At 54.3% G+C, this 13,399-nt stretch overlaps 1 protein-coding gene across 2 annotated transcripts in view; it reads left to right on the forward strand.

The window, feature by feature from the left end:
• CRHR1 (corticotropin releasing hormone receptor 1) overlaps positions 1–13,399 on the forward strand; it is a 51,595-nt gene that overhangs the window by 24,781 nt on the left and 13,415 nt on the right. Inside the window, exons 3-4 of one of the 2 annotated variants that reach the window (XM_017871616.1) lie at positions 7,616–7,735; positions 12,537–12,622. The exons of the other annotated variant lie outside the window; for it this stretch is intronic. Coding sequence (XP_017727105.1) covers positions 7,616–7,735; positions 12,537–12,622 — 206 coding nt within the window. The remainder of the gene's footprint in view (positions 1–7,615; positions 7,736–12,536; positions 12,623–13,399) is intronic. 2 annotated transcript variants of the gene reach the window in all.

Genomic DNA, 13,399 nt, shown 5'->3' on the forward strand with positions numbered 1-13,399 from the left:
GAGCAGGGAGGCTAGGCAGGGGTGGTGCAAATCCAGGGAGGCTTCCTGAAGGAGGAAGTTTCAAGGTGAATATTAAGAGACACTGTTAGTATGAACTGGCAGAAAAGAGCCAGTGCTGTGAGCTACAGCAGGAAGTGAGCAAGGACCAGTAGGTGAGTTTGGCAGAAGGACCGGGGAGAAGTGAGGAGGGAGGAGTGGGAAACGGGGAAGGTACTGGGAGCCCAGAGCATCTGGCTGCAAAGTTGGTTAAGCTGTGCTTGGGGAATGGGGAAGTAAGTTCTCGAGCGTGAGTCTGGAGTTCTAGGAGAGAGAGACGCGGAGGGGGAGGAGAGCTGCTCAGAGGCTAGGCCCGAGAGGAAAGGCCCTATCCCCAGCCCACCATGCTCTGGGGTCAGGTCAGACTCTATCAACTTGTTCGTTATGCTCAGGAGGAGAGACATCCCTGAGCCCACGAAGGTGTCACCTGTCCTTAGAACCAGCAGGCCATGATGAATAGCGTTCATTCCCTGGTGATTTGTACTCCGTGCCAGTGCCCCCAGCCCAGCCCAGCCTGCCTGGCTGCATGGCACGCGATCCATCACCCTCCACAATGGCCTCTGATAATGGGCCGTTTGTCTTCTGACTCGGAGACCTACCCAGACTGACGGGCACTGGTAGAGACAGATGGTGAGGGTGGGGCAGAGGGGCCGAGACAGATGGATGGGTGTCTGGCTGGGGCAGCTGGCACTAAGCCAGGGCCTTTGAGGGGGCCTTTCACATGCCTCATGCCAGGAACTGGGAAAGAGTGGGTCCCCAGGGCTGAGGCCTATCATGTGGCAGACCACAGACTTGGCGACTCATAAAATCATGACATGAATATAACAATGCCAGGAAGTAATAGAATTATTTACTAACGACATCACAGACAAATAGAATCTGAGTTGACAGTTACCTGGGGTCATCAGTTATCATCTCTGGTCCTAAGGTAGTGAATGATAATTAATAATAGCTAGGCCAGGCATGGTGGCTCACGCCTGTAATCCCAGCACTTTGGGAGGCCGAGGCGGGAGGATCACTTGAGATCAGGTGTTCGAGACCATCCTGGCCAACATGGTGAAACCACGTCTCTACTAAAAATAAAAAATAAAAAATTAGCCGGGCGTGGTGGCAGGCGCCTATAATCCCAGCTACTCAGGAGGCTGAGGCATGAGAATCGCTTGAGCCTGAGAGGCCAGGGTTGCAGTGAGCTGAGATCACGCCACTGCACTCCAATCTGGGCAACAGAGTGAGACTCTGTCTCAAATAAGAATAATAATAATAATAGCTAATATTTATTTAGTGGCCACTATGTGTTGGAAACCATTCCAAGTGCTTTAATCTCATTCAATCATTACAATACTGTAGTCAGGAAATATTTTTATCCACATTTTACAGTAGAGGAACCTAAGGCTCAGATAAGTTAAACAAGTTGCCCAAACACACTAAGCATCTACTAAGCAGTGGCTGCAGGATATAAACCATGTGGGTCTGATTTCAGATTTTGCCACCAGTACCGCGTTATGTGGCCACTCAGAGCCAGGGTGCCCAGGGCCCGCTGTAGTCAGCCGTCTAGGGGTGCAGTGCCACCCACACCCACACTAGGTGTGCACATGGCCCCATATTTTCCTCCATGCCTCCTATATGCCTGGCATTGTACTAGCTGCTGGGAAGACAAAAGTGAAGAGCCCAGAAACCCGCAGGACGGGAGGGCCATCCTCTTGTCCTGATGGATCACACACCCTACACAGGCATCTTTCTTCTCTGCCAGCCAAAGAGAAGGCAGCTCAGCCATGAGATGGCTGAGCAAAGACAAGGTTTCTGCCACCCTCTCCATGCCAGGGAACCCAGGCAGAGGCCCTGCCCATTCATCCCATAGCACATTCCACTGACTGGACAAGAATATGTGTTTCACAGGCTGCCCTTGGGCCACCTGGCTGCTCCCCCTCTGGACAGCCTGGGCTGAGTCCCCCTCCTAATTTTAAGCCAAATAGGGGGAAGGGCTTCCCAGCCACAGGGCTGCTGCCAAGTGCTCACCTCCAGAAGCCGCTGATGGGAGACCCGACATAACTGAGACAGAGCCAGGTTCCAGCTTCCTCTGAAGTTATCCACCATGGGCGGATCTGCCAAGCACATGTGGACCCTGAGCCTGATGGGAGGCAAACTGCGTAACCTACTTGGGGGAAGAAGCCAGTGCCCGATTGTGCACAGCATTAAATAGGCCACCTTCAAAGGATTCTTACCTGTTCATTAAAGCAGCCCTCCCAGGACCCTGACCCGGCAGGATTTCTTCCCTGGCAGGTGGAGCCCTCCATACTGCCCCCTCTCCTCTGCTCTCCCTTTGCAGGGATTTGAGGCAGTCTGAGCAGAATGCGGTTCCCATGCATTTGTTCTGTGCATGTGTGGGGAAGGAGAAATATATAGAACCGGTTTTTGCATTACTTTAGCCCACTTGACTCCCCCCAGCTTGCCCCCAACCTGAAGGCCTGTGGTGACCAGGGCTGGTGAGTGGGTTGGTTCTACTCCCACATCCCCAGTCAGGAAAGACCCTGAAGGTGTCTACCTGCCCTGTAAATGAGGGAATGAGCCACAGAGCAATAGGAACATTGACACCTCAGACCCACCAAGCACGCACCTCTTCCAGGGCCCTCGTACTTGCAGTTGCCTCTGCCGAGAACACTTTCCCCCCAGGTTTTCTCCCTCACTTCCTTTAGGTATCTGCTTAATTGGTAGTAATTTAGAAGACACCACACTAAAATAGCACCTTTGTCAGCCTTTATCTCTTTGCACTGCTTAGTTTTTTTCCATAGTATTTCTCATTGGTTAACAGAAATGTGTGTGTGACTGTGCGTGTGCGTGTGTGTGTTTGCTGCCTCCCCACTAGAATGTAAGCACCATGAGGACAGGGCATTTATTTTATTCGTTATTATATCCCAAGTCCCTTGAACATTTCTTAGGTAGTCAGTAAATAACAGCTGTCTCTTGGTATCCATGGGAGACTGGTTCCAGAACTCCCCATGGATATCAAAATGCAGGGATGTCCAAGTCAGTGATATAAAATGGAGTAGTATTTGCATGTAACCTATGCACATCCTCCTGTATACTTCAAATCATCTCTAGATTATTTCTAATACCTAATACAATATAAACGTTATATAAATATAAATAGTTACTATACTGTACTGTTTAGGGAATAATGACAAGAAAAAATGTCTGTACGTGTTCAGTACTTTTCCCCAAAACCTATGGATATGGAGAAACAACTGTACTTGTTAAATAAAGAGCAAAGTCATTATTCCTTAATTGACCAGGAGAGGCACTGCAGGACAGGGAGCTGTCAGGAGGCATTGGCATCTAACAGCACCTCTGCCTTTGTGTAGCTGGCTGGTAAATTGGCTTGGCTATTTGCAAGGTTAGATTACTGTGGTCCAAATTCCTCCTCATCCCAGGACTATGACAGCTGAGTGGGAAAATACCTCCACCTGCCAGGAGAGCAGAAGAAGTCAGGCTTTTGTGGCACTGGGACTGGAGGGAGGGGACATTGGCCCAAGAATCAGAAGGTCCTTGAGGTCCTTGAGTTCCTTATAGCCATCAAGCTGGGTGACCCAGAAACTGACTTCCTGCTTTCTCCCCTTCCCAACTAGGGGATGGACACCCTGTGTCCCCAGCACCTGTGAAATGATCTTTCTCTGTGCCTCCTTCTCCTGACTTTCCGCCTGCCTCTCCCCATTTCTTCCTTAATGTCTTCTCCCTCGTCTTTCCTCTCTCTCTCCACCTGTCTCCTGGCCCACTTGGCCTCCCACCTCCCTCCCTCTCTGCCTGTTTGCTCCTCCTCAGTGTAGTCGGGTGGCTTAAATGAGTGGCATGAATTGTGTCATGCAAAGCACCCTTCACAGTGCCTGGTATATATTATAGCAGTGTCCAACTAATATTCTCCCTCAAGTCCTATACACCATTTCCCTTCTGAGGCCTTGTCCCTGCCGGATCCCAGGGACCGCCCCCACTCTCCTCCCCGGACACGGTGTCCGCAGGACGGTGATCTGAAATCCCTTGTGGGGATTTCAGACACAGAGACACTGAGGCCCAGAGAGGGCAGGACCCCGAGGCATTGTGGGAAGGCACCGAGCCCACAAGGCTGTCCCAGGCCAGGAAGTCCAGTGGACAGTGCCAACTGGCCAGGAGCATGGCGCCTGAAGTCCTGTCCTGCTGCCTCCTCCCTGCCCTTGACCTCTAGGTCCCCTCCCCTCTAACTCCACTCCGCGGCTGAGGCCCTTTCCTGCTGCCTGCTCCCTGCCCTTGACCTCTAGGTCCCCTCTCTTCTAACTCCACTCCACGGCTGAGGCCCTCGCGCCTCTGGCCATGCCCCCTCCCCGACCCCGCACCCCCAGCACCTGACCCCGTGGGAGCGCTGACCTTTCACTGGGGAAGGGGGAACTTTGTCTCCTCGTCCCTCTTCATTTGACTTCTCCTCCCCGTTCTTGCAGCCTCTCTCGCCCTTTCTTGGCGTCTCACACAGACTTTCAATTCCTTCCAGGATTTTCTGGGCTCTTAATGTAAAGATCACGACCGATGCTGTGTCCCGGGCGCCCCCTCTACACATCCTTATGAGCTGCGGGGGCCAGGAGGGAGGGGAGGCGCAGCGCTGCTGGGGAACTGGAGTCGCTGAGACCGGGGCGCAGCTCTACACTCGAGGGGCAGCTGCCCGGATCAGGGCCAGCTGTGCAGCTGTGGGCAGCACCCTGAGCTGGCATCAAAAGATGAGCATTGAAAATCCACTCCCGTCTCAGTATCTTTGCTTACTGATTGTCCTGGAATAAGCCATTTGACCACTTTGGCCTCAATTTTCTTATCTGTAAAACAAGAGAGAATTAGCACCCATGGTGGCATAGTAGGTGGCTGGGAACCGTACCACAGAGGAAGGACAAATGGCTTCTGACCTGCCTGCCCCTTGAAGGTCTCCACGTCCCTAGCCAGCTGTGGACCGGGTCAGGCCTTTGGTTAGAGCCCTTAGCCCTCCCAGCAGTGGCCGGTGCAGGTTCTCTAGGCCAGAAGGCCCATCCTGAGTGGCTGGCTTCTGCCTCGGCTCTGGCCTGGTCCTGGTTGTGGCGGGTGCCGAGTCCTTTCCTGCCCTACGTGCCTTGTGAAAGCAAGTCGTGATAAGACTGGCCGTGGAAGGGAAGAAGGGAGGGCAGGTGCCACACTGACGGAGAGGGTGTGTTCTGTGTGTGCATTCCAGACGCTGCCACGTGGAACATTACATTTAAGCCTAGCTCACTAGATAGTGTGTATGAATGAGTGAGGAGTAAATGAGCAAGCTACTGAGAAAGGTACAATGGTGCCATTAAATGAGATGGCATATGTCATGCAGCTGACATGTGCCTGGCACACAGTCATCCCTCAACAAACGCTGCTCCCTTCCTGCTGCCCCCTTAACTGTCCCTCACCCCCATGACTGACTCACAATGTGGCATAATGGAAAGAGCACTAGATTTAGAGTCCAAAATGCCTGCCTATGAGTCTTGGTTCTTTCACCCATTGACCCATGACCTTGGAAAAGTCACCTAACTTCCCTGGGCCTCAATTTCTTCCTCTGTGAAAAGGAAATAATGACATTGCTGGATGTATGAAGATCAAATGAAATAGATGAAGAAGAGCTTTGAAACGGCAGGGCGTGGCCCCTATACGATCCTCCCCTCCCCACGACCACATGCTCCCAGCTCTCTCCCCAAGTCCCTGTCCCCGGGCTCAACACTGTCAGCAGGATCTAGGACAGGTGAAAATCCCAGCATGGCACGCCCTTGCCTCAGATGGCCCTGCTTCATCACTCCCCTGCTTCCACCGCCACTCCGTGATGGCATTCACAGAGACTCCGCTGTGGCACAGCACCTGGGCTTGGCCCACTCCAGCCGCCTGGCCCGCAGTCACCTCGTGTCCATTAAGCCCCAATCCAGATTTCTTTCTCTTTCAATTAAGCCACTTGGCCTGAAGACCTCTGCCCCTTGAGTCCTGATTTGCACAAATGCCCTATGAATAGCTTTGATTAGAAAGAAAAACCAGCATTTGGTACAAGCGCTGCTCGGCACTGCCCTGAGTCCAACAGGGAAAGGAAGCCAGTTTAACCCAGCGCTGTTTCCTGAGAGATTGGGGACAAGCTAATTTGGGGAGGAGATGGCAGGCAGGCCCCGGCCAGGGCTTGGCAGCTGCTAAGGCCTCGGCCCAAGCCTGAAGAGGCTGCCCCCACCCGCACTGGCTCATGGTTCCTGGCCCTCCCTGGCTTGTCCGTCCACGCTTGTGCCAATTCTAGGTTATTAACCTGGAGACACTAGGGCTCAAGAGGACTGGTGTGCCAGCCTCACTCAGAGGGAGGCACTAAAAGGCAGAGAAAGAAGGGGCAGCCTCAGGGAGGTGCCAGGACTGTGCCAGCCCCCACCCTTTGGAGGCCATACCCGCCCTCCCCTCCTGAATGTCACTGGGGCCTCAACTCTGCCCCAACATCCTCTCTCTCTCTCTCTCTCTCTCTCTCTCTCTTTCTCTCTCTCTCTCTCTCTCCCCTCCAAAAAGCAAATATTTGGAAGGGGCCTTTGACATCCTCTTTCTAGTTCGGGTGTTTATATCTCTTTGAGTCACAGACCCCTTTGAGAATCTAATGAAAGCCATGGGCCGCTTTCCCCATTAAAATGCATGTATACACCATTATTTTCATTACATTCAGGGTCTCTGCGAACTGTTGAAGTTTCCAGTGGGCTGAGATTAAGAATTTCTGATCTGGTTCAACCACTTTATTTTATTATAGATGAAGACAAGACACTAGGGCCCAGAGAGGGCAAGTGACTTGCCTATGGTCACACAGCAAATTAGTGGCACAGCCCATTCTGAAGCCGTGGGCCCAGACTCCCAGTTCAGTGCCCTTTCCACTCCCTCAGATGGTGTCTCCCTCCCTTTCCTCTCCATAGCTCACTTCTCCATCAATCCTGTCCTAGGGCCCTGCACAGAACAAAGTACACACAATGTATGGTCAGTAAGTGTGGTTAACAGGCCAGCCGGAAGAAGGAACAGGCCCGCTGGAAGGAGAAACAGGCCAGCCGGAAGAAGGGCCAACTTTATTTAGCTGGTTCTTCCCTGCAGGGCCAGGGTAGATGTGGTTTGATTGCAGAGACATGTGAGGGGCTGGATCAGTGAGTGGTTGGATGGGTCTGTTCCAGGGTGTTCCTGTGGTGTCTCAGAGCTCCAGGCTATCACCATGTGAGGGGCCAAGGAAGTGTCCTCAGGCTACAGAGCAGGGGACCAGAAGCATGCCCAAGCTTCTTCTAAATGCCAGGACCTTAGCTTTTAACACCACCTCCATTCATTTCTGTTCCTCCTCTGCTCTGGAACCCATGCTGGCTCCCTAGTACCATAGCATCAAATTCCGATTTCTTCCCCTTGTGTCTTCTTTGCATAGGATGAGCTCATTTCTGCACTGGTCATTGTTGTCATCCTGTCCCCAGTTGGTGTGAGTGGGAACCAGTGGGGAGGTGGGCAGAACTCTGGAATGTCCTCTGCCTGCTTGGGGCCTTGGCCGGATATCTTGCTGTGCCTTACCAGTCATCTCTGCCCCCAGGACTGCAGTGCAACGCATCCGTGGACCTCATTGGCACCTGCTGGCCCCGCAGCCCCGCAGGGCAGCTAGTTGTTCGGCCCTGCCCTGCCTTTTTCTATGGTGTCCGCTACAACACCACAAGTAAGGAAGACGTGGAGGGTGGACCATCTGCTGGGAGGTGGGACAGGATGGGGAGAGCTTGGAGGTGGGGGAAGTAAGAATGATGATGCCAATAACAGTAATATCTCTTGTGGGGATCGCCCCTGTTTTCCAAAGGTCAGCGCTGTTTTCTCCCGAGTGCCCTGTGCTCATTACTGGTGATTCTCACAATACCCTTGCAAGACACTATCACGCCTCCTATAACTAAGGCCCCTGAGGCTCAGGGAGGTTAGGGAACTTGCCCCATTGGCAGCTGGTAAGGGGTGAAGCTGGAATTTGCATCCACGTCTGTCTGGCACTCCCTTCTGCCATTAAACTTCAGGTTAGTCTGTTTGAGCCCTGCTGTAATACCGTGAAGCAGGGCAGGAATCATCAGAGCCCCAGCCGTGTGGATAAGAACCCTGAGTCGAGAGGTTCTGAGGCCTACCCCAGCCCTCCAGCCAGGAGGCGGGGGACCCAGAGTTGTAGATGCACAGGCAGGGGCTCAACTTGCATCCTGGATTCATAGGTGGAGTGGGGACACGACAGGACTGACCCAGGGTCCATCGGATACTTGATCCTCATGTAAACACCTGGCTCCCCGGAGGCCCAGAACCCCCATGGCTGGGCTTTGCAGCTCCCTGCTATTCTGCCTGCCACTCTCAGAATTAATTTGCTCTCCCCTGTCAATGACCCAGGTCCCTGCTTATCAAAAGAGCAACAGCTGTGGGCCAGGGCCCCTAACCTACCTGAGGGGAGGCTGGGGGCCTGATCCCTGCAACTGGGGCCTCCTGTGTGCACCCTTGGATCCTGGTGGTCTTGAACTCAGAGCCCCAAGAGGGCACGGGGTGAGCCCAGACACCATGTAGTTTACTCCAGGACTCACTGTGTGGCCTCCCAGCACATTGCTGCCCCTTGTCTGGCCCTCAGCCCCTCACCTGAGGATGGAGAGGGCCGGATGGCTTGGCTTCTAAGATGTCTCCCAGCTCAAAAACCTCCCGAATTCCTTCTTCTGCCCTTCTTTCCTCTACCAGATGGATTTGGGGGTTTAAAGTTGGGGGCTACAGCAGAGGAGTGGGAAGACCCAGCCAGAGAGTGACTCCCCAGGGAATGACCTGGGAGGCCAGGGCAGGGCAGGAGGCTGGGGCAGCCAGATCCAGCAGTCTCGTGTGTCTGTACCATGTCCTGGCCATGGGAGGGACCTGGGAGAGGGAGAAGACACACTGGGAGGGGCTTGGGGACCAAGGGTAGGAAGTGCAGAAAGGAAGAAGAGCCTCTTGGCCAGGTCAGTCCAAGGGGTGCACAGTTGGCCAGCTCCCAGTATAGTCAGGCCCATTTGATAATAAGGAAATTGAGGCACAGAGAAGCTAATAATCTATCAGAGGTCTCAGAGCCTGCAGGCAGGGTCACAGCCCAGGGACGAGAACTCTCACGATGCTGGGGACTGAGTCCTTCTGGAGCCCCTAGGAAGGAGGCAGCATCTGCACATCAGAGAGGCTTCCGGGAGGAGGCACCAGATCCTGTCATGTCTACTTCCAGAGTGATTCTTGTGTCTGGCCCTACCTGCCCCCACTCCCCAGCGCCACTGCCCAGCCTCAGGTTTCAGATCTGAGTCGGTCGCTCCTTCACTTGGAATCCACTCTTCTGTGGCCTCCGTGGTCAGGCCCGTGCTCCTGGGTGGGGCCTGCCAGGCTCTCTGTAGTCATGGCCCTGTTGCCTTTTGCAGCCAGCCCTGGCCACCCACCATGAGTTTCCTCTACTCCCGTTGCAAAGGGTTACTTGACACGCTCCAAATAAACATTTCCAGCCCTCAGTGCCTGGGCACACACTTCACTTGCTGGCCCTGCCCGAAGTGGCAGCCAGGAGTCCTAGGTTCTCATTCCAGCTGCATCTGCAGCTGGTTAAGGAGCCCTTGGCACAGACCTTCTCTGGGCCTCAGTTTCTCCACCTGCAGAATGGGTAGGAGGATTGGGTGTGGTGCTCTCTAGGCTCCCCTGCGCTTCCCTCTGTGATCTCAGGAAAGGAGCTGGGGTGATGGCCCCTCGACCTGGGATCAGTCTGTCAGGGCAGGGCTGGAAGACCCCTTTCCAGGTGCCTCTAGTGCCAGATGAGGTGTAGCATGCCCATGCAATCAGTCGCAAGTGGGTACCCAGAGCTGCACCTCATCATTAAGCACTAATTAATCCATTTACTGATGAGTTGCTGCCAGGACGTCTAGGCCTTCTCCCTAATGCCCTCCCTCCTGCTGCATCCGATCTTCAAAGGGATGGGAAGCATTTCCAAAAATATCCATTTTCCCGTGATTCTTTGGGAGGACTGCTCAGCTCAGCAATTAAAGACAAGGAGGTCGCATCCTCCCTGGCAACGGCTCCCTGCTTGTTGGGCCTGCTTTCTTTCGGATCACCTCCTTTCTCCCTATCAAAGCCTGCTTTCTCTGGGTGACGCAGCCTCTGGCGGGACTCCTGGCTCTCCCTCACATACCAAGGGGCGGGCAAGGGTGTTGAGCAAAGGGGGCTTCTCCCACAATATCCACCAGTACCCTTTGATGGGGACAAGTGACACGCTCTGAGTCTCGTGTAAGGTTATATAAATATAGCTCCAAGACAATAATAATAAAAATAACAGCCAACATCACATGCCAGGTACGGTTCCAAGCACCTTGTGGATGTTAACTAAAAATACTCAACTCTTGAAGTAGGAGCCGCTATTCAGAGGCTCTAACTTACAGAGGAGGAAACTGACAGGTTTCGGGATTTGCCGAAGGTCACACAGCTAGTGGAAGGTAGTGCCAGGATTTGACCCTAGACTGTCTGGGTCCAGGGGCCACACTCTTAGCACTACTCCATGCTGCCTCTTAACTCAAGAACCACCACCCCCATCCCACCACCCCCGGGCCCCTTCCAACCAGATCTCTGTCCCCAAGCCCCTTTCCTTGGAGGTATTTCAGAGCAGCCTCTGGTCCCGGGACGTCCCAGCCATGGCTGAGACACTGGGTTGCCCTGGTTCCTCGCCTCCCCCTCCCCTCAGACCTCCGTGAAAACCTGCTGGGTGAGCCTCAGCCCTCCGGTAACTCATCCCTCATTTAGCAATTAGGAGAGGATCAGCAGCCTCTTCACCAACTCTGCCCAAGGGCCTGAGGCTCCCCGAGACTGCGGTCCACTGACATGGAAGAGCCTTAAAAATCCATTTAGCCAGATCTCCCACTGGCCAGCTGTAGCTGAGCAGCTACTCAGCAGAGGGACCTAGGAGGGGAATGGACGGGAGGAGAGCGAGAGAGAAGAGGCCACAGCTACCTTTCAGCCCTGGAGGCCAGAACGGGCTCCCTGTCATCACCCTCTTGTCCTGATGCTGTCAGCAGAGGCAGCGCCCAGGCTGGATGGTCCCTTGGGGATCGCTGGTCCAGGCCCTCCTTTTATAAATGAGAAGGGGTCCCCAGAGGTCACTCACGCAGCACAGCAGCAGCTGGGCTGGTCCCAGGGCCCCAGCCTCTAGACCCTCACAGGTTTCTGCCCCATGGGGCTCCAGACTCAAGGACTGGGACTCCAGCAGCTTTCCCAGCCCTCTCCCAGCCCCGTGGGCCAGTGGGAGCCACAGGAAGGCCTACAGTGAGGGAGACTCCAGGGGAGATGCTCAGGGCTTCATTTCTCTGCCAGGCAGTTCTCCCTGGAGTCAGAGCCAGAATTAACTCAACGAAGCATGTTTAGAGCTAGTGAGGCCAGAGCCGGGTATGGGGTGGGGTGGGGCGACCTCTGCCAGCAGAGAAGATGAGATGGAATTTAGAACTCATGCTGTCCCTTCCCAGCTGGGTTTCAGGACTCTGGAGCTCGAGCCTGGTAGGCAGGAAGGAGGGCGAGGGGAACACGTTGGGCAGCTCTGCCCATCCCAGGACCCTAAAGTCAGGCATCAATTCAGCTCACAGGGCCCCTCCCCATCTCCTTAGAAGGTGACAGGTTCTGGGCCACAATCCAGGCCGGTGACGGCATGAACCTCCATATGTCCCTGGGCCACTCTGCTGCCTTCTTCCTTGAGTGACATGGGCCAGGCTAGGAGCAGCTGTGGCAGACCTGAGTGATGACATCTCCCCACACACGCCTGTCACCTGTCATTTTCTGTCCAAGAGACTTCCATCATGGATGTTCCCCCCACCCACCCACCACGACCTTCCAACACAGGACCGCTATGGAGAAGTGCCCCCCTGGGGACTTTCCCCAAGATCTGCCCTGTGAACTCTGAGCCCCCATGTGCAGCACGGCCAGGGAGGACCTCCCACGGCAGCCTCTGTGAGATGGCTCTACCACAAGAAACCCTGTCATGCCACCTGCCACGTGAGCTGTCACCGCATACCCTTCCACCGTGTCATGCCCAGCCTTGTGAAAATTGACTCATGAGGTCTCACCATTTTTTGCTGTCTTACAAGACCCCTGAACAGGAGATTTCTCAGAAGAGCACCTTCCCATCATCTGCCACCACATAAGGACTTCAAAGGAAACAGCCCAGGGAGCTGGCCAAGCCTGTCCATGGGCCAGTCCTGTGGGCATGATTGTGCCAGCTTGAGTGGGCAGAGCCAGGTCCACAGGTGGGCATCGGGAGAGCCACCAACCCCTGCGGGAGGCCAGTGGGCAGAAAGAGGCAGGAAGATGGGGGTGGTAAGGAAGCCCTTCTCCCCAGCTTTACTCCACAGCCCCCAGCCAGCAGGTGCCTGTGCTGGCCATCTACAGATCCATCTATGCATCCATCTGGGCCAGGATGGTCAGACAGGGGCCCGGGCTGCCCTGCCATCACTGCCTCTCTCTTCCTTTTCCAGACAATGGCTACCGGGAGTGCCTGGCCAATGGCAGCTGGGCCGCCCGCGTGAATTACTCCGAGTGCCAGGAGATCCTCAATGAGGAGGTGAGGCTGAGCCGAACGAGGCTGCCCATATGAAGGGGGGTCCAGGGTCCCCAGCAGAGTTGTGTGCCTGCTTCTTGGAGTCAGGGAGCCAGAGGCTAATGTCAAGGCCCTGCCCTAGCAAAGCTGACTGGGGAACTGGAGCTGTTGACTTGGAAATGGCCCATGAGCAGGCACCCTCAAGGGCGGACTGGACCAATGGGGCACTGGGCAAGCTCTGATGGTGATGAAATGGGTCCTTGTTCCTTCCTTCCTTCTCCCTGTGCTCATCGGGCAGCCGCTTGCACTGGGCATGGGACTGTCCTGGGGGTGCAAAGGGAGACCAGACTTGGTCACAGGAGTCCCACCCTTTTCCACCACACGCACCTGAGAGATACATCCAGTTCCAGCCACGGGGCTGTATGGGAACCAGGGATGGGGTGGAAGTAGCAGTGCAGTTTGAAAAAGCCCGTGGAAAGCCTTTTAAAATGTTAAATGTTTTTGAGCAGATGTTGCTTACACAGAACTCAGAAGGTACAAATAGGAATACAATGTCCCCTCCCACCCCGTCCCCGGCCACTGGATTCCCTCCCAGAGGCAACCATTTTGCCAATTTCGTAAGTGTCCTCCCAGAGACATTCTCTGCATACATGAGTAATTATATATACGTATTCTTGTTTTTACCTGAATGTTGCATATTACACACACTGTCTACACCTTGCTTTTTTCATATAATCATCTATCTTAGAGATGGTTCCATATCGGTACATAAAGAGCATCTTCATTCTCTTTGCATTTGCA

Source organism: Rhinopithecus bieti, unplaced genomic scaffold, assembly GCF_001698545.2.
Source record: "Rhinopithecus bieti isolate Rb0 unplaced genomic scaffold, ASM169854v2 scaffold_6904, whole genome shotgun sequence".
NCBI lineage: Eukaryota > Metazoa > Chordata > Mammalia > Primates > Cercopithecidae > Rhinopithecus > Rhinopithecus bieti.